Raw genomic sequence first — 19,792 nt, 5'->3', positions numbered from 1 at the left:
CTGCTCTGTAGTTTCTGCAGTTGGACCACAAGTTACTCACAAACATGCAAGTAAAAATAACTTGTAAGCTCTAAAATCTGTGGTGCAGAGCTGGACTAAGGCTCAACCAGTCTGGTGCTTCCAGTCTGAGGAAACTTTTTTTTTTTTTTAATAATTCCTGTGACTTTTCCACTTCTTTTCATTGCCTTTATCACATGTACTGAAGCTGATTGTAGTTCAGAGCGTAGCACACACACAGGGTCTTTTTGTCCCCTGCTTTGCAGTAGGACACCTGGTTGTGGTGGCTGGTTGACGTGTAGAACATGCAACTTGGACTGGTGAAGCTCCATGATGGGGCTCAGAAAATGAGCTAGAATCAAGCAATTCTTACATTGAAGGCTAAAAAAAGCAATGTTTTTGTTTAACCTGTGTTTATATGTGCATCCATCGCTGTGTGGAGAATAACTGCATCTGGCAGACACAACATAGATGGGTCATATCCTGTTGGGAAAATGTGTACTCTGGTGCGTTAAAGACCCTACAAGTGGACTTTATAAGCTATAATCAGGAGGATTAGCACCTGCTAGAGGGTTGGTTGAGCAGCCTACACAGGCAGGTAAACTAACTGGAACTCACTTCTGCAGGGAAACAATCAGAGCTTTAAGCTTTATTGCTTTATTTTCCCCCATATTTATTTCTGCTCATGCATTCATTCTTCTAAGTCTAGATGTTGTGACAACTATCCACATGGCACAACTTAATGTTAACAGATAACCTAACAGGTAATCTCCCCATTATTTTCCCTGGAACCCTGATAAGCTTCTGGTTCCTGCACTGGAAACAAGGGGAGTCTAAGTATTATTTTAGTTCCTTAAAAATCTAAAACTTCAGTCATGCAGCTGTTACATAAAGAGGTAAATAAATGATAGTCTGTTATGTTTTCACGTATTTAGCACAACAAAAAGCACAAAGGAGATGGGGGGAATATTTATCTCTACTTACTACAGGTAACATGACTTAGATAAACTTTCTTTATACTGAAGTGATCTGAAGGAGTTCCTATTATTTGCCATCATCTAATGAGGCTGGAGTGAAGACGATCATGCCTGAACTAAAGGATGAAGTTCCCAGCAGTTGGCATGTCTGACATGTTCTCTGTCTGCTGCTTGTGACATCCATCAGCAGGAGAATATCTGTGAAGAAGATTCCTCTGGTAAATGTAACACCTCTCTTCAGCCATTTGTCACTTTCTAAACTTGTTCTAATGTCAGCTCCGAGGGCTCAAATGGCAAGGATATGGATGTGTGTGAGAAGGACAGAGAGAGAGAGAGACAGAGAGAGAGAGAGAAAGAGAGAGAGAGAGAGAGATGATGTTGTGGGAAAAGGCAGCGCTGGACTAATGGTTTCCTCTTGCCTGGGATGGAAACAGGCATTTGGCCAAATGACTTCATTCCAACCAGTGTTTCACATCCCAGCATCTCTCCTGGCCTGGAGTCATGAAACACATCATCACTCTACTTACCAACTACAGTCACTGTGAATAGACCTTTATGCTGTACTAACAAACACCGCAGCACGCTTTCTAAATGCATTCAGCATAAAAGAAACTCCCCAATTCTTATTTCCCTGTTTCGGGCATCTTCTTTTTGCATTCTTCATTGTTTTCTGCTTGCAAGAGCAGCTGCAAACAGTGGCTTTGCAAGTCACTGGTTGCAGCCTCTTTAGCCAGTCGCTTGTAAATTTAATCTTTTTATAAGGACAATATGGAAAAAAGTCATTATGTGTGGAGTAATTCAGCAGTCCTCAAGCCAAAAGCACACTTCCAAGGTTCACCTTCGAATAGCTTCATCCTCAGGTCTGCTGTTGCCAGCAGTGGGGATCAAAGCGTGCCGTGGGTTCATGCCTGGCTGGAAACAGTCACTCTGTCCGCCACGGCATCATTTAGTGCTGCAGAACCTCTCTGGCTGCATGCCTGTTCAGAAACAAGGCAGCAGTCCAGGTCCTGCATGCACCACCGTACACACACTGACACACACACACACTTAACACACCAACCCGCCTTTTATTTTTAAACCAGATGTGTTTTTACTGGGTACAGTTTAGATTCCCCTGACACTACAAATATGCACTGGACTGTTGATAAATACAAGCTGCCAGCTATCGGATGGGGTGATTGGCTCCTCACTGGCTGGCTGGCTGGCTGGTTGTTCTGCAGGCCTTACTGGCTGACACGGTGTGCTTTTTGAATAAAACATACCAGGCACCTTAACTCCAAATTCTTTTCCCTTTATCCACCATGCTTTTAATAAGAGTAATCATTTCCGTGCAGGTGCTGCTGACTTTTTGACTCACTTTTTGCTGCTCATAATATTTCTGGCGGACGAGACGTCTGTCGTGCTACTTTGGGAGCTGTGCACCAGGTATCATTGCAATGATTTTTGAAAGTTTTGAGTCACAAAGAGTCATTTTTGGAAGTGAAATCAGAAAAACTTTTGGTTACATCTCTGCTGACCTCCGCTGCCAAAGTGATCCTTCATTAATAAGCCTTTTTCCACACGCCACGTATCAACTTTACAAGTTTTTGTTTCCTACCACAACATACCTAAATGTTCAGATCATTTTTTTCAGATCAAGATCAAGTTTTTCTGCTGGTTAAATGTTTAACGCTAGTAAAGCTGCTTCCTGTAATGTCTGTTTTGCCTCTGAAGTTCAGCTCCCACTCTTCTCTGAGGTCAAAGCATGTAGCTTTTCTTAATAAACATCATCACTGGGATCAGTTTTTCCCCCTCGTCAGAGCCTCTGCATACATTTACAGTATGTCTGAGTGTGCATGTGCGTTCCTCTGTGACCGGCTAATCTCTCCTCGTCAGCGTGTTTGTTCTCTCTCAGCGGGCCCCGTTTGATATCTGAACACAGCTGTGTGAAAAGAAGAAGTGTGTGTGCTCTGCATGTGTGCATGTGGGATTTTCCTTGTGCACGCGAGACTTGATGAGAGAGAAATCAGCAGCAGAAGTGTTTGTCACGCATGCAGCCCTGTTGGCTCACAGAAGTGCCTGAACATGGTGCCAGTCGGTATGCAGGTCGCCGTCGGTGAATCTGCAGGAATGCAAAAGTGCACGGAAACATTCACGCGCTCGCCGCTGCTCCCAGGCAGCAACACTGCCCAGTGTTTCTCTGGGTCAGTGGGTAGTAAATACTACACACTGGGAGAGCTGAGGGTTAGTTTCTTAAAAGCCTCGCTGGAGTTGACCTTGTTGGTGCTTTGGACTCTCACATCCGGTCTTCTCCTCTATTTTCTCCGTCTTGAAGTATCTGTTGGCTCGATCTCATTTCTTTTATTCAGCAGCAGCTGTGTGTTCAGTTTAGTTTAGTCCTGACTTCTTACCTCTCTTCATTCACAGCTTTTTATTTATTTCTATATCATGTTGTCTGAGGTCTGGAACTTGAAACTTCCATGGAAATGATAGACTCAGATAGTGACAGAGTTATAGGGCAATTTAAATATCTAAACAACCTTCTTCTGAACTGAATTAAAATATTTTATCTTACTTAGGTTAGAGGTATTGAAGTGCCATGAATGGCGAAAACAAAAAGTTGTGATTTCATGAGTCAGAGTTTTAAAATCTGCCTCTTTTCTTGCTTTGATTTATCTGAAAACTGAATGGTTTGTGATGTCCGCCTGAGCTGATGGGATGTTCTCGTAATGGTGACATTGCTTTGATTCGAACTTGTTCAGCTTTACATGCTGACCTTAGGGTTGTTTGTCGCTGGAATTTCTTTCTTTTAGTAAGAACAAAAACGACACCTGAGAAACTGAGAGGGAGTGAAAAAGCAGCCATGTTTAAAAACCTTTTAGAAAGCCTGGAGAACTCATGCTTAAGACCACTTTAGGATATTTAAGGAGAGTCTGACCGGTTGAAATCATAATATCACGAATTGATGTCTAGCTTTAGACTTTTTTGACGAGTCCTGCATGTCTTTATATTTAATGCACAGACATTAAACAAAGTGTTGCAGAATCCACTATAATGTCTATTAGAGCTGTGACGATATATTTTCGTCCCAGTTCGATTTAATTCTGATTTTTGGGTGCTGATTCGATTAAATTGATATTCATGATTCCTTGATATTGCTGAATTTGTAGACTAAAACCCCCCAAAAAAATGTCCAAAACTTTTTTGCTAGTCGTTTTCCTTGATTTCAATGAGGAAAGAATAAAATAGTAGCCAGACCACTATAATGCCAAAGAAGACAAATAAAAAGATTAATTAAAACAATGAAAATGACCAAAAAATTACAATGGATTATTTTCATTTATTTAAAAAAAATTGTGAAGCAAAATTTGAAAATTTGAGAAAATTTCCCCACCCCTATTGTCTATAATGTCAGGTTTCTGCCTTTGTATACATAAAGCACTGATTTGCAGCAACATTATCAAGACAAAGATGACAGGAAAGCTAAATTTACCACAAAGCACAGAAAGCAAACCTAATTATTAATGTTCTCGTGGGTCATGTAGTCTTTTTCCTTTTTTTTCTTTTTTTTTCCTTTTTTTTTCTTTTCTTTTTTTAAATCCTCCATAACTCTCCTGCGTCTCCACGTCCGGTTTGGCCGCAGCAGGCTAGTCATCATATTTTCCGTAGTTGTTGCAACACTGTTTTTTTTTTTTTTTAAATTAGAAATCAATCCATATCTGGATCGTATCACAAATAGCTGAAACAGCCTAAGATGCTGCAGTGGCCAAGCGTCAGTTTTCCATCTTTACCAATACAAATTCTTTATGTAAAAGCTTGAGAATGGCAAGGTAATGCTGCGTGACGCAGTTTAGTGTGACGTACCGAGTATCTCGATTGCATACAGTCTGTTTTATATCTGTATCCCTCTAAAGTGTCGTACTCCTATCAATAGGCACAGTTGATGCAATGCTCCTTGAGACGCTTACGGCTTTGTAGACTGTTTTGGTTCTGTGTTTGTAACCTATCCCGACATTTTGCTTAACTTTACATTTCCACAAAGTCATTAGCTGCCATACGAGCCACAAGAACCATCTTAGTTAAATGCTTTACTTTGCACCTTGTTATGTTCACAAACGAGAGGTTTAGTTTAGTATGATGCAAACTGTTGATCTGGTAAAAGCTACAGAGTCCATTCAGCGTTTGACAAACAGTGTTCAGACTGTTGTCTTTGTTTTATTCCACCATGTTCCTCTGCAGAAAGCAGATTATTAAACTGTTTATAATGTCTGGAGGGTTCTTTATAGACATGTTTCATAAGTTAAAGAGTCATGCTTATCTGTTGAGGTGAGTCAGCTTTAATCTGAGCTCAGTGGTGGTGGAAGTTTAATAGGACGAATTAGGAAGGAGCAGAAATTGTCTAAAAAGAGCCTGGAACAAAGAGCTAGCGGAGGACAGATCATCAGCATTGTGAATGAAGAACAATCTTTCCTCAGATATCACACTTTTGTGAGCTTGTAATGCTTTTGTAATGTAGGTTTCTGCTCCAGAATTTCTGTCAAAATGTCTTTAATAGACTATTAATCTACTTAGAAGTGCAGGAGGTTAATATGATGGGCTCATTCAAAGTCAGAGCTCATCATCTTTATCTACATGTCATTTATGGAATGTATTAAAACACACGGCGCTCCTCCGAGCTTGTGTCAGCTTTCACAACTGTCTATCAAATTTGTCTATCGGCTTTTGTATTGCTGTTGGGTTGGGGGGCTGTGGCTCCTACACTTAAAACCATCCCACTCCGTCAAACACACACACACACACACACACACACACACACACACACACACACACACACACACACACACACACACACAGCTGCTGTATAGACGTTCAAACCGCAGAGGAAGCGATGCGCACACACACTGTTGTGTGTTCACAACCAACCACAGATCTTTGACAAGCAGTGTGTGTGTGTGTGTGTGTGTGTGTGTGTGTGTGTGTGTGTGTGTGTGTCACTGTGTTTGAGTTGGTGTCAGTGTGACTGAATGCTGAAGGCACAGAGCCGACCAAAGTTAGATCTTTCCAGGCAGTTCCTCTGTGGGCAACGTGGAGCCTGGTTGTAGCTGTGAAACCCTGCCAGTACACTTGAGGCTGGCGTTATGTCTTCTCTCGTCGCCTCCCATCCTGTGTAGAGCAGCACTTCCTAACAGATATTATTATTTCTTTGCGGGTGACGATCACATGTTATTGAGGCTGATTCAGTGTCTTCCTGTTTCTTTGTAGATCCACCGAGACAGAGAGGCGTCGCTCCATCAGCCCTGCAACACTCACCACTCAGGTAAGAGTTACCGCTGCGGCGCTAGCCTTTCTAATGCAGTTGGAGTGCTCTTCAGTTCTTGCTTTATTTCTCTCTTTACTTTTTATATACTTCTATATCAGTCACTTCCTATCAGATGGGTCTTTTCTGTGTCAGAGTGTGCGATCTGAAACATGCTTATGTGACGGGACAACAAACTGGTTTTTGGCGTTTTTGCTAATTCTGACGTAAAACCAAGCTGCTTCCGTTGCTGGAAGAGCAACTTTGTCTTGTTTGATCCTAACCTGTGAAGGAGACTGAGCTGCCCGTCTTCCAAGTTTTTCTCTAAGAAGAGGAAATGCAGTCTACACGGAAACATCGAGCTGTAATCAGCTGATGTTTCTTTTTGGCAAGTTCACCATATTCAGCTGATTATAACGTGGTGACTTAAATCAGCTTTCTGAACAATTTTTTAAGTTCAAATTGATCACATTAAAATGATGTTGGACTCACTAAATCCAGACTTTAAATCATGTGGAAGCCGGTATATCATAAGGAGACACTGTAAACGCAGGTTTTATTCAGCATAGTTTGGTTTATGATTTGCATGTCTGCAAACAGAAGTTATCGTGAGCTTCAGTGAGGACTTCTTGTAGCTGTCATGAACATGAATAAATAGCTGAGGTTGCTGGTTGCTTTTGATCCTTGTTTTGCCTAAAGAAAAGATTTAATGAGCCGTTTGAGTGGTTACCATAGACAGTTTATAAAAAGATGGGCGGAGCCTACGTGACGTCATACACAGGTTTCTGAAGAGCTGAATTGAAGCTCGATAAGCAGTTCATAGCATCGCCATCTTGGCAAGGACATGCGTGTCATCTCGCCCGGAAAATACAAATACGGGCAAAGAGGTGGAGCTGAGAGGTGCGCTGTGAGCGTCATGGTGGATGATTGACATTGAGCGAACTCCGAGCTTTCTGTGGCTAATAGCTAACCGAACTAACTCGGAGGAAACAGGAGCTAACCAGCTAACATAAGTGGGCTAAAGCTAAGTCACATTGTTAACTGGTTAAAAACCGCGGTTGTTCTGCGTTCTTCTTACTTGAAGCGGGAGATCAGGTACCTTTCCATCAAAAGGACACGCCCCTAAATATGCCGAACTTTGAGATTAAATTACTTTTAAACGGGCCAGTTAGAAAAAAAATTCACTCCTCCCACAGTTGTCATGAAGGTAAACCTGACCTATTAAACCTAAAATGTATTTTTGAACCAGGCTGTAAACATGTTTATTTCTGCTGCGAAGTTGGTCTTTTTAACATGGGCGTCTATGGAGATTCGCTCTGTTTTGCATCCCCTAGTGGATGAGGAGGGAACTGCAGTTTTATGCACTTCCGCATAGGCTTCACTTTTAACCGCCGGAGGTTGCCGCTTGGTTGAACCATTAAAAAATGATTAAAATAAACTCAATAAAATAAGTTTAAAATAAACTGCACTTCCGTATAGGCTTCATTTTTAACCAACATCGCTTGGTGGTTACTTACCACTTATCCAGAGCGATCATCTAGAAGGGGGCCAGAATTTGTAACGGAGCAGGTTTCGTTTGTTTTTGTTATCCTGGAGCAGAGGCCTAAATCCGGCCCTGGAGATCTACCTTCCTGCAACTTTTCAATGCAAACCTTCTCCAACACACCTGGATCAAATGAATGTCTCGTTACCGGGCCGCTGCAGAGCTGAGTGACATGATGAGGAAATCCAGCCATTAGATTAAAGTGTTGAAGAAAAGTTGCATCTAAAAGTTGCAGGATAGTCGCTCTCGAGGACCGGACTTGGGTGAACAGTGTCGACTCCCCGACTCAACTACTTTGATCTGCTCCATTCAGCTGAGTTTGGGAATATCCACATTGGTTTTTATGATTCTCGTTTGTGTTATTCAGTTTTCAACAACACTCCTGTTTGACTTTGTAAAGCAGGACTTTGAGCTAATGAAAAGCTTAAAAGAATATTTCACGAAAGAGTGTGAAATGAACAGGACTTCATTTCATTGCAAATTATGTTAAAGTGCTTATTTCAGTGTGCCTATTATTCACCAATTTTTGTTTAGATGGAGTTTAAGTCACAAGTTTATTATTAGATTAAACTGACATGAGAATGCAGATATTACAACTTGTGCGTGATGTGATTTAGTTCCCATTAGCCAGCGATCGATATGTGAAGATTTAATGAAAAACAATCTCTTCCTTTTAACAATTCAACTGAATTATATTCAGTTCAGCTTAATTTGTACAGCATCAATTCCCAACAAAGCCATCTCAAGACACTGTAGATGTAATCCATGCTAGCCAATTCAATGTGATCCAATTAAAGCAAATCCATATTAATCCAATTTATGATAAGTGTTCATAGAAGCCAATTCATAAAAATAACAGCCTAGCTAAGTAAAATAGTCCATCGAGTGCCACATTCTGTATATTAAGCCTTAAAATGTCTGCCTGCGGGAAGTAATACCTATACTTTCAGACCTTAGTCATAACAACCAAGTTAGTAAAATCTGACTTTGTCAATAATGTCCTCTACACTGCTGGATATGTAAATTTTCCTCATGAAATCAAAGCGAGACATTTTTATATTCAATTTGAAGCAAATATAAACCACATGTTCTTACTTAAACGCCTCCCAAACTACTTACTGTCCCATTGTTTCGCATTTAACTTCAGCTAATTCTAAAAAAATAAAATACAACAACAAAAACAAAGGCTTAGTCAATTAAATGACAATTAGCAAGACCTTCCCCCTTCACAAAATTTCATATCAATTGATCAAGTTATTTGAGTTCAGACCACCCCGGCCCAGTTTCGGCTCTGTGGTTACTGTAGAAAAAGTACCCATGTGAATGTATTTTGGTCACTATATCAGTGTTAATTCTAAGAGAAAGATTCATCTAAAAATCTTCAGCGTTGACACGTATATGTCTGTTTAGGTGACAGCTACAGCAAGACAAGAGATAAGAGTTCTCTGACCACTTAAGATGAGTCTGTGTGCAGAGAAACTCATCTCAGGGGGGGAAAGAGAAAGAGCAGCAGATCGATGAGGCTGAGAACAAACTTCCTTTTATCTGCAGTGGAACACAGATGAAACATCAGTCTGTACGACGGAGGGACAGGAAAAAAGAGGTCCAAATGGATGACAAGACCAAAAACAGAGGAGCGAGAACACAAAATTAGGAAGAAAAAAGAAAAACGTGTCAGGCAGAGGTAGACTGGAAGGGAGGGTGAAGCTGGGATTTCCTTTGCAGCAGCTGGTCGACATCACTTCCTTGCTGGTGGAAATCTCTCCCTCCGTCTCCCTCTGGTTATTTATTTAGTGAGGTAAGCAGCAGCAGGTTGCAGCAGGAGCCGTGGCAGGAAACTTATTGAAAGGCTTTTAATCTAATCCACCATTTACCCGTAACAGCAGACTGGAATACAGTAGGGTGGACACTACATCAGTCTCATGTTAGGCTGTGGTTTACTTGCATTACTGCCCCTGATCGCACGTGTTCTGTCCACATACACCCATACAACCTAATCCAGCTGTTGTATCATGACATTCCTCTTTTAATCAAAGCTTGACTTTTATTTTAGAGTGTAAGTCAGCGTTACTGATGTTGAACTGTTACTGGCTTTGTGTGAAGCTTGAACTATCTCATGTGTTACTGAGTCACAAGTGCACTAAACTATGACATCCACATTCAGAGGCGGTCCAGACTGCGCGTAGCTAAAGCAATGTTTTAACATTGTGTGTTCACGCTGACGGATTGAACCACAGTGAAGGAGAGCCTACCTCACCGTTGCTCTATGTAAGCCAAGGAGCACGGGAGAAAAAATGTCATTCTCCTTGTAGACTGCACAGGAATTAGTTTTCCAGAAACACACTAAATATCAGATGTGGAATATTTGTAGTAAAAGAAAGACCTTGTGTTGTCTTTGGCTAAATGTTTGTCTTAAAGAAAGATCCAAAGCTAGAGGGCAGGTGTAGGAGGATTTTATAAGGGCTTAAAAATGCAAGGCAAGCGAGCTGCAGTGAGAATCATCACGTGGTTCCGAAGTGGTGGAATTATTTTATACAGGATGGTCCAGTGGTTCCTGTGTTAACTGGGATGATTCCCAATTCAGACAACTCTAATGATGGCTGTCACTTTGATGCTGCATGTTCATTTTATACTGTTGGAAACCTTTCTAAGACCGTCTGAATAAACCCCCCCTATCTGTGACACCTTTCTTCCTTCTCTGTAAGCTAACAGCTGCGACTTGCAGCCTCGTGCGGTTTAATTACAGCCAAGCTGTAAGAGAAACTAGGAAGAGGTTTGTTTCCGTTTACAGCATCATATCACAAGCAGTAACTGAACTTTTTCCACTTCAAGCTTTCGCTGCATGTCGGCTTCAAGTCAAATACAGAAATCTCATATGGGGGTTAAAGTTGATCCGTTGCTGTTGTAGCTCTGAGCCAACAAAGAGACCAAACACGTCAGCATCACACAGCTCGCCACACACTGATGCAAGCATCACCGCTATTTCTAATGTGAGTTAAAGAGAAGAAGGAACTGTGTGTTTGAGAGGATGCAGTATTTTTTGTTGAGGATGTGCAGTGGCACTTATTGACCCATCTTCGTGTCCTTCCTGTCACTTCCAACCAGCTGAGGCTGGTAACCACCATGCCTCTGCTTGTCCTTGCTAGTAGATGCGACTTTTTCCTCCCCACTGTCACCCACCACCCAGCGCAAGCTGACCAGGCGGGATTATAGAAAAGATTTAGTACAGTCTTATTTTCTTTTCTATGAATTGGCTTAAATGGCTTAAAGTTGTCTATAAATAAAACTAAACATTTAATTGATCCGTTGGTTATTATTGGACAACACATAAAGATACAACGGGAGCAATTTTACAGCCTCAAGATGACTTATGAATGTTTTGTTCCTCCACATTGAAAAAGTTTGAAAATAGCACCGCATCCTCACAAGGTCAAAGCTTTCCAATCATTAAGATGTAAATCTTTGATTTATTTATGAAGATATCTGCAAATCAGTCCAGACACTTATTTTTTTCATTCTGGTTTCTGAACAATCAGCCAAACTCAAATGAGAGACTTTCCCTCCGCTTTGCTCGTGGGATTGGTCTTTATCGTCATGGTGTCACCAGTTACATTTTCTCTTTTCTCTTCTGCTATTGGGTAAAATTGAATCTAATATTTTTCTTTCTTTAGAAAAGACAACAAATATGGAACTGACATGCAAATGATTCAGTGTTTGAATAAAACCTCAGTTTGGTGGAAACAACGGACTTGTACTAAACACTCACAAAATCAACAAAAACCAAGGGAAAAACGAGTGAAGCTTCTTCACATGCGCACAGAACTTGTTGTGTATTTGTGGCTTAGGACGGATCTGGACACACAACCCACGCTACGCCGTCACTGTTCATGCTCTGTTGGAGGACATGAGTTTGGGAAATTGCCAGTCTTCCTGTGGTTTCCTCGTCCATACTGAGTCACTCTGCTGCTTCATACTGCTGATTGGGATTTTGAGTTATAATACATTTATTATGGGTATAAGCCTCATCCGGTTCCGCTGAGCTTAATTCAGTAATCTTTTGTTTACATAGGAGGCAATATACCGGGTGTGACGGAGGCTCAAGGTAAAAATATTACATTGAAAAGAAGAATACAAATATCAAGGATAAAACATGGTTTCGCATTGATCATAGGATTTAAATGACACTTTTGTTTTAGTCTCCTCTCTAAACTGTCTGCAGGCAGATTTCTATCAGTGAATTAAACACAAGGCCATATGTCAGTGTCCTCTCCATCACATTGGATGCTGCATTTATTAATCCGTCTATTCACCGCTCTGCGGTGGTTGGTTAGATTCAGTCAGTGTGTGTGTAACCCAGCAAATTGACTGCAGATGGTACAATGATCACTGCTTATGAAATGATTCAGTTCAGTTTCTGTTGTCACAGCAACGGGATTGGGGGGGGGGGGATAAATAAAAAGGAAAACACAAGATGTTGCGCACACTTGAAGACGTCATCCAATGAGTTCAGCACAGAGTGGCTTCTCTGCTTTGCAGAAGACTGACTGGAATGCCAATGTGGGAGAAAATGCACCCAGCTGCACGCAGGACCTCGTATAGATTTAACGTGATACACAGAACAGGTGGAATATAGGCTGTAAGGAAAAATAAATAAGGTTTTATCTGTAAGAGCTGATTTTATCTGCAGTTAAAAGCTTAAAGTACGCTATCTAAGCCAGCGATAAAATGTGCAGTGAAGAGGCTTTTGATACCCAGCAGATTATTTATCTTGTGTCTTATTTCTTGTGAGGATGCTTGCTCTGAATTATTAGTTTGGATCGTGTCTGCTTTATGATTTTTTTCTTGTTTTGTTTTGCTGCATTTGTCTAACAACACACACCTAAAGAAAGCCAAGTCCTAAACAACAGAAACTCCTCTTTACATCTGATGGTTTTTTGTGTATTTAGATTTAATATCACATTCAGAAACCTACTGACTCATCAGAGAGCTTTCCCCTGCTTTACTGAGCTCCTTTGTGTGTGTGTGTGTGTGTGTGTGTGTGTGTGTGTGTGTATGTGTGTGCGTGTGTGTATATTGTGGTGGTATTGAGGGGGTCTGTTTACAACAGAGGGAGGAAGACAGCTGTCAAAGCTCACAGTCCCCTGCTAGTTTTGGTGGACAGGTGTGAAAGGGATAAGCTTCAGACCACCACACAGATTCCTTTTGTTTCACCAATTAGAGAAGGCTTAAATGTGTTTCCAAAACCACCTCAGTCAGAGTGTGATGAGGCCAGAGGTCAGCGTAGAATTCATACTCGGTGTGTTACCTCATTACCTGCCACGTTATATCTAGAAAGTACCTGATTGTGATGATGAAACGATGTGACAGCCATCGTAATGTGTTGTTGTTTATCTCTACAGGGTATGAGTGAAGAGGTTGGGGTTTAATGATTTGCTCGGTGATTGTTTGACAGTTGAATTTAAAGTCAACACAGCATTATCAAATCATTTAAAATTGTTTCCTTAAATGATGAATGAACCTTTGCTTATCATATTAGGATTACTTGCTGTTTCCCAGTTTAATATCACAAAGCGTAAAGAGACATGTTGAGCGTTGCATTTATTCGTGTCAGTGTTGTGGGTCTGATCTGGTCAGTGCTGGTAACTTAAGGACTGTTAGAAATACTGGCGAAAATACCAGGATTTCCTGGTTTACGATGGGTAACAAGTTGAATCTGGTGGAATGAAGTACAATTGCCAAATTTCACTATTTTGATCAAACTGTTATGAGAGTAATATTAGAATATGTAGTTTTAATGGAATCCGGTGGGACAGTATTAGCAACGAAGGTCACCAGACAAAGTGGCTAATACTATCACATCAAATCAGTTTTGTTTACTTATGTTTGGCATATCCAAGACTTGTGTTCCCACCAGAGTGCCATTCCCACAATATTTATTTTATAGAAAATATTTCATGGTTTGTAGGGTTTTATAGTGGATGATTAATATATAAAATAATTAAACTGGCATTTAAAGGGTTGAAAGTTTGACAGTGATTGAATGTTTGGTAGTTTGGAGAAGATCCGAAGGTGTTCAAACGATAGATGAAAAAAAGCAACAAAAAATATTGACATGTCCATTTAATAGCAGTTTTTGTGTGTGTGTTTTAAGCTCTTTCAACTGGCAATCAGGTTGATTAGGTCTGGACTTTGAGTGGATCATTGCAACATCTTGACTCTTCTCTTTTTGTCAGCCGGTCTGTTGTGGATTTGGTTTGTTATTTGGATCATTGTCCTTTTGAATGACCCAGTTTCAGGCTTTAGCTGACAGACAGAAGTATTCTGCATCATTTCGGTAAACCGCTGGCGACCTGTCCAGGGTGTGCCCTACCCCTTAACTACCTCTTCACTCGCAGATGCTGGAGTGTTTTGGGAAACTATGGAGTTAATCGTCAACACAATGGCTGTATAATGTTCAGGTCTTGCAGCTGTAAAATGAACTCAAACTTCAGCGTGTTTGACAGTTGCTATGTGATATTTGTGCTGATCTGCTGCTTGGTTTCCACCAAACTTTGGTTGCATCTGTCCAAACGACATCGTCCAGAAACCTTGTTGTTTGTTTAGATGCAGATTTATGAGCTTCAGCTGTGCTGTCATGTTGCTTTAGTGAAAAGAAAATAACACTTATTTAGTATTTCTCTAAATTGTGCTGTGACGAACATTAACATGCAACATGCTAACCGAGGTCTGGAGAGTGTGAGGTGAGGTTTTTGCAGCGTATTGCACTGATTGACCTTCAGAAGAATTTGCTGGGGAGGTTGGTGGGTTGTCTTGAATGTTTGCCACCTCTGAATTAGGGCTGGGCGATTAATCAGATTTTAATCTCAATTACGATCTGGGTTTTCAATGATCATAAAAATAAAGGGGTGTGATTAGTTTTCTCTTTGCAGTTTCCTCTCCTGCTGTCTTCAGTTGCTAATCGAGCGTCTCTGGCATTGCAGCGCTGTGCTGTAAACTCCTCCCACAGCTGCTTTGGTTTTATTCAGACACTGTTGCCAACTTGGCGAGTCTCTCGCTAAATCTGGCAACTTTTTTTTTGTTAAAAGCAACTAGCGACAAAACTGGCGCCTTTTACTGGAGTTATTAGAGACTTTTCTGGTGTTTTGCCGACTGACTTGAAGACACATATTGTTCTGCAGGTACTGTAAGGAACGAGCAGCGGGAGCCTCTCCCGTCCTAAAGCACTCCCAGGCGGCCAGTCTCAGTCGGCTCCGGCTGCAGGTCGATGTAGAATAACTGCAGTAGGTTGTGGAAGTTCACCACAACATAGTTTATACCATTGTCAGTGAAAAATGGCTGCATTGTTTTCGTATAAACGCACACGTAGTTCGGCGAGTTAAACGCTGTAATATCCCTACGTTATGGAGTGTTACCATAGCAATGTGTTAATCAGCTGGTTGAAATCAGCCGTCTGTTAACAGGTGAATGATAAAAACACGCTGCAGCCTGACAGCGGTTTATAGTTATAGTTTCTATATAGGCGGTAAAAGCAGATTAAACAAGTCGGAACCGTGCATTAGACGGTTATAATGCACGACATGGAGTCGAAAACACCACAATGCGTTGTTTAAAAATACTAGATAATTGTGTTAAATAATCGAGATCTCAATTTCAGTCAAAATAATTAGTCGTGATTATAATTTTTGTCATAATCGAGCAGCCCTACTCTAAATAATATTTTTTACTGGACAATACTGGACTTTGGTGTTTGGAAATAACCCTTCCCACTTTAATGGTTAGAAACAGTTCCCTCTCATGACTGATGTCTCTCCTCTTTTACATTTGCACAACATCGAAAGACTGACAAAACCTCACCTTTCGTAGAAGGGCTCACACCTAATCATCATCATCAGCAGCATCTGGCTGCTGCTTGCTCTGATGGTTTGCTTTCTTTCACACACACAGCTTCTGCTTTGTGGCGAAACTTGTCTTCAGTCCAAAATGACAGCGGAACACAGTGCATGCAGTTGTTCATTTCAGGTTGTATTTGGCTATTTTTTTTAAAAAAAAAACAGATGATTTCGTTATGATTCCCCTCATTTGTAAAACTTTATAATTGAAAGGAAGCATCCTTCATTTGACTGCCTGTTATTCTGTTGCAGGAAGTCTCCTCATTGTATCTTCAGAAACACTTACTGTGTTTCACTGCTTTCTGATGTTGATGTTGTTTGTGAACATCCAGCACAGAAGTGTTTATGTTTACGCGCCTCATTTACAGCAGCTGCTCAGGATTCAGGATCTTAAAGGATGAGCACATAGACACTCACGTCTGCCAAAGCCACTTCCTCTTGCTCTCAATAGTGCATTAAATGCAAAATGTTCCTCAGGGATAAAGAATGGCTTCCTCTTTTTCAGCTAGAAATAGACATCTAAGATGATGCACACCAAACAAATCTGGTGGATGATCTCATGCAGTTGATCCTGGCAGCTGGCTAAAGAAAGCCCACTGGTGTGCATGTGTGGCTGAGTACAGTCTTCCTCTTTTAGTCGGGCCTGGGATAGTATCTGTACATGGCCTTACATGTACAAAAAAACAGCAACCCGCAGCAAGTCGTTGCATAAGAGTTGAGAATTGTGTGCCGATTTCAGACGGGATTGTTTGTGATGAGGTGGGCGTTAAATAAAAATGGCTCATGGTGGGCTGTTGTTTGAAACTTACTATCGCTGAGGAGCGCTGAAACAACTAAACAGGATTTTATCACAGGATTTGGAGGTGAGGGATTGTTTAGTTGCTCTTGTCTCTAGGTGATGTTAATGGGATGGCTGGGATTCAGGTGAGGAAGTTGCGGCTTGTTCAGAAACACATTAGTGTGTCTAATGTTTGCTCATGCTGGGCTTGATTCTGCTATTTTTTTCCGAACCAAAACCTGTAAACAGAAGTGAAATCGACTTGTTATTGTAAAACTGCTGCAAACTACAGCAAAGTTCTTTACGACTGTGTTGGCGCCGTCAGGCCTGAATGCTGCTCTTTCATTTAAGCTGCTTTTCTTTACATCATCATCATCATCATCATCATCGTCAGTTGTCATCTTCTCTGCCTGAGACTTTAACTCGAGGCCTGACCTCAGACCCTTTTAAAACACACAAACATGAGTTGTTTGCTGTTCAGAGCAGACAGCTTCATTTTGGACAGTCAGCCATTGACGTGCCAGGCTTTTCACACCTTCTCAGATTCCCAGATCTCCTTTCACAAATGTCTAAAAGACCTGCCTGTGAAAAACAGAAGGTATGAGAAAAGAAAAGAGCTTATTATTTGGGCGTCAGGGTGAATTTAAGCTCTACTGCTAAAAGCTTTTTCTAGCAAATATTAACATAAAAGGCAGCTTTACTTACATTTTACCAGAATGTTTCTCTCATTCAGATTCAAGACCACAACTTCTTCTGCATTATTTCATTTTTAACACTTGCTGTTGTGTCTTTCAGGATCCTCACCATCTTCAGCGTTTCCCAGTTTGTCCAGCAGAACCAGCAGCACCACCAGCTGTCCCTCCTCCACTCACAGAGACTCTGGCAGTGACATTGAAAGCCTGCTGAACACAGAGACGGGATATGACAGCATCTTCAGAAAGGTTTGTAAAATTGCAGCAGTGTTACGGTGACCTTAAACCATCCAGTCTATTCCAGTTTAATCTGAAAGGACATTTTATGCCATTTTGTCACTAAAAAGTCTCATTCAGTTTATGATTTTACCTCCCACAGGTGGATTCTATCTCCACAGATCCGTGTTTATTTAGTTTTCCCTACAAATCGATGTCACAGTACGAATATTTGACTTAGGAAAATGTTTCAAACAGCAGTGTGTCCAACTCCTTTCCCAAATGCTAACTTATATCTATGATTATGATTTCTAAATGTCAGCTTTGTCTGTTACGTTAACCATTTAATGCTGCATGTATCATATTAAGTACATACTGTTTCTGAGACCTATTCCATGACCAAATGGGAAAAACTTTGCCCCAGACCCTGTGGGTACCCTTTCCACTTCTGACGTATTGCACACCTATGGTACAAATGGTACATAGCATGCAAATAGTTTTTTCATTAGTTTTTTCACACAAAATTTTTTTGTTCCTTTTATTTTGTCCGTTTACAAATATTTATAAAATATTAAATAATATTTAAAATATTTAATAAAATTATTATTATTATATTTTATTTTATTTAAAGTCTTTTAAAACAAACAAAAAAAAAATATATATATATATATAAAATATTTAAATAAAATAAAATATTTAAATAAAATATTTATGAATTTATGTATTTATTTATTTTTGTTTTGTAAAAGGACCAAATGAAAATTTTAGATAAAAATTTTTTGCATTTATTTATTTATTTATTTATTTATTTTGTAAAAGGCCAAATAAAGGTTTTAAAAAAAGAAGGGATTTCCTGCCCATTATATTCTTGGATCAGATGTTAAAGGGTTAAAACACCAAATATTGTTTACAAACAAAGCTGCAGACATGAAATAGTGATTGTGAATGCTGCTCTGTGTAATATATTTGGATGTAGACTCTGAAACCTTTACAACATGCTAAATATTCAGAAAACATCTGAGTTTGTGTTGAATCTCAGCTTTTTGTTGTTTTCTACCAAATGAAGACTTAAAGACTTTAAACATGGCGTTTCCAGAGTTTTAATTGGCAGGAAGAACTGGTTCTAACTCCGGCTCTGAACTGTTGTGGTGATGTGTGTGTTTGTGCATAAACCAGCTACAGGATGAAGGATCAATAAATACATTTAAAAATGAGACTGAATAAATGTAGAGCATTCACTCTGATTTAGCAGTGAAGTCAGTGTTCCTGCAATCCTTCACTGGCTGCAGTCCAGCCGAGCTCGCTCGTGTCCATGATTAGGACTGTATTCGGTCTGCCTCGGCGACTACGTCTATAGATGTAAAACAGCTAGTTTTCTCATTCTGAGGAAGGTTTATTTCTCAGCACCCCGGGGCTGAGATGCCAAACATAAACTAAGCATCTTTTAAAGGCGGCAGCTCTTCTTTGCTGCATGGAAAGTGCACGTTGCGGTCCCTGCTGTCACTCTGCTGCTGTTGAACGTCTGTGTGGAAGCCACGCAGATGAAATACTCTCAGCATCTCTCAGTATAGTATCTTTCTGCTTTGTTGAGCTCTTGAAACATGATCACAGTAATGCCAACCATATGTCCTGTTTGTTGTAAACAACAATGAACAATGAAGTTGTGGCGGCGAACATCAGCTGCCTGGGAGTGTACGCTGTGATGCTGAGCGTGAGGACTGCAGACAGGCAGAGATGGATAAAATGTGGCACGAAGCTCACAGGCTTTGATTTCAAACAAAGGCCACAGAAGCTGAATTCTGAAAGGGAGGATTATCGTCTTTGCTGCTCTCTGAAGAGAAATTTCTCTCTCTTTTTTTTTTTTTTTTTTTTGGAGATGCAGTTCTGTGAATGTGGAAAAATGGGTAGAGAAAATGTTTCGTAACTCTAAAAGGTCATGGCGTTGATCTCAGTAACTCGTGAGCTGAGGATGCATCATGTGCCCTTGGGAAAGAAAGCGTAACTTTAAACGCTCATTAATTATTCCGTGTGAGGAATAATATTGAGCCTGAAATATTAAAGTTTCAAACTAGCTGACTTTTTTCTCTTAGCTCCAAAGCCAATATTCGCTCAGTCACGTGCACTCCCTGCCCCAAACTGCACACACACATACACACACACACACACATCCCCTCACTCCCAGAGGAAGTTGTGTTCGCAGCATAAAGCAGATCTTTCTTTCCCAGCTCTCTCCAACAGAAGCAGCTCTATGCTCAGCACTTGCACTGCAGCTGCCAGCACAATAGTCCCAGTTAAAGCTCACACCTACAAATTAGCTCTATATGTACTTTCCCCAACCTGTGTGTCCTTGTGCACAGGCCCGTTCCCACCAGTCCTCCCAGTGAGCAGTTCAACCCATGCACTTTGTTTTTTTTTTGTTTTTTTT

The 19,792-nt window shown here is 40.6% G+C and overlaps 1 protein-coding gene across 4 annotated transcripts in view; it reads left to right on the top strand.

Annotated features, from left to right (window-relative positions):
* akap13 (A-kinase anchoring protein 13) overlaps window positions 1-19,792 on the top strand; it is a 119,459-nt gene that overhangs the window by 54,058 nt on the left and 45,609 nt on the right. For all 4 annotated transcript variants that reach the window (XM_079240865.1, XM_079240864.1, XM_079240863.1 and 1 more), the window contains exons 10-11: window positions 6,216-6,270; window positions 17,255-17,400. In XM_079240865.1, coding sequence (XP_079096991.1) covers window positions 6,216-6,270; window positions 17,255-17,400 — 201 coding nt within the window. The remainder of the gene's footprint in view (window positions 1-6,215; window positions 6,271-17,254; window positions 17,401-19,792) is intronic.

This window comes from Telmatherina bonti (assembly GCF_933228915.1).
Source record: "Telmatherina bonti genome assembly, chromosome: 1".
In the NCBI taxonomy this organism is placed as follows: Eukaryota; Metazoa; Chordata; class Actinopteri; order Atheriniformes; family Telmatherinidae; genus Telmatherina; species Telmatherina bonti.
This window is presented reverse-complemented; position numbering and strand designations above follow the sequence as displayed.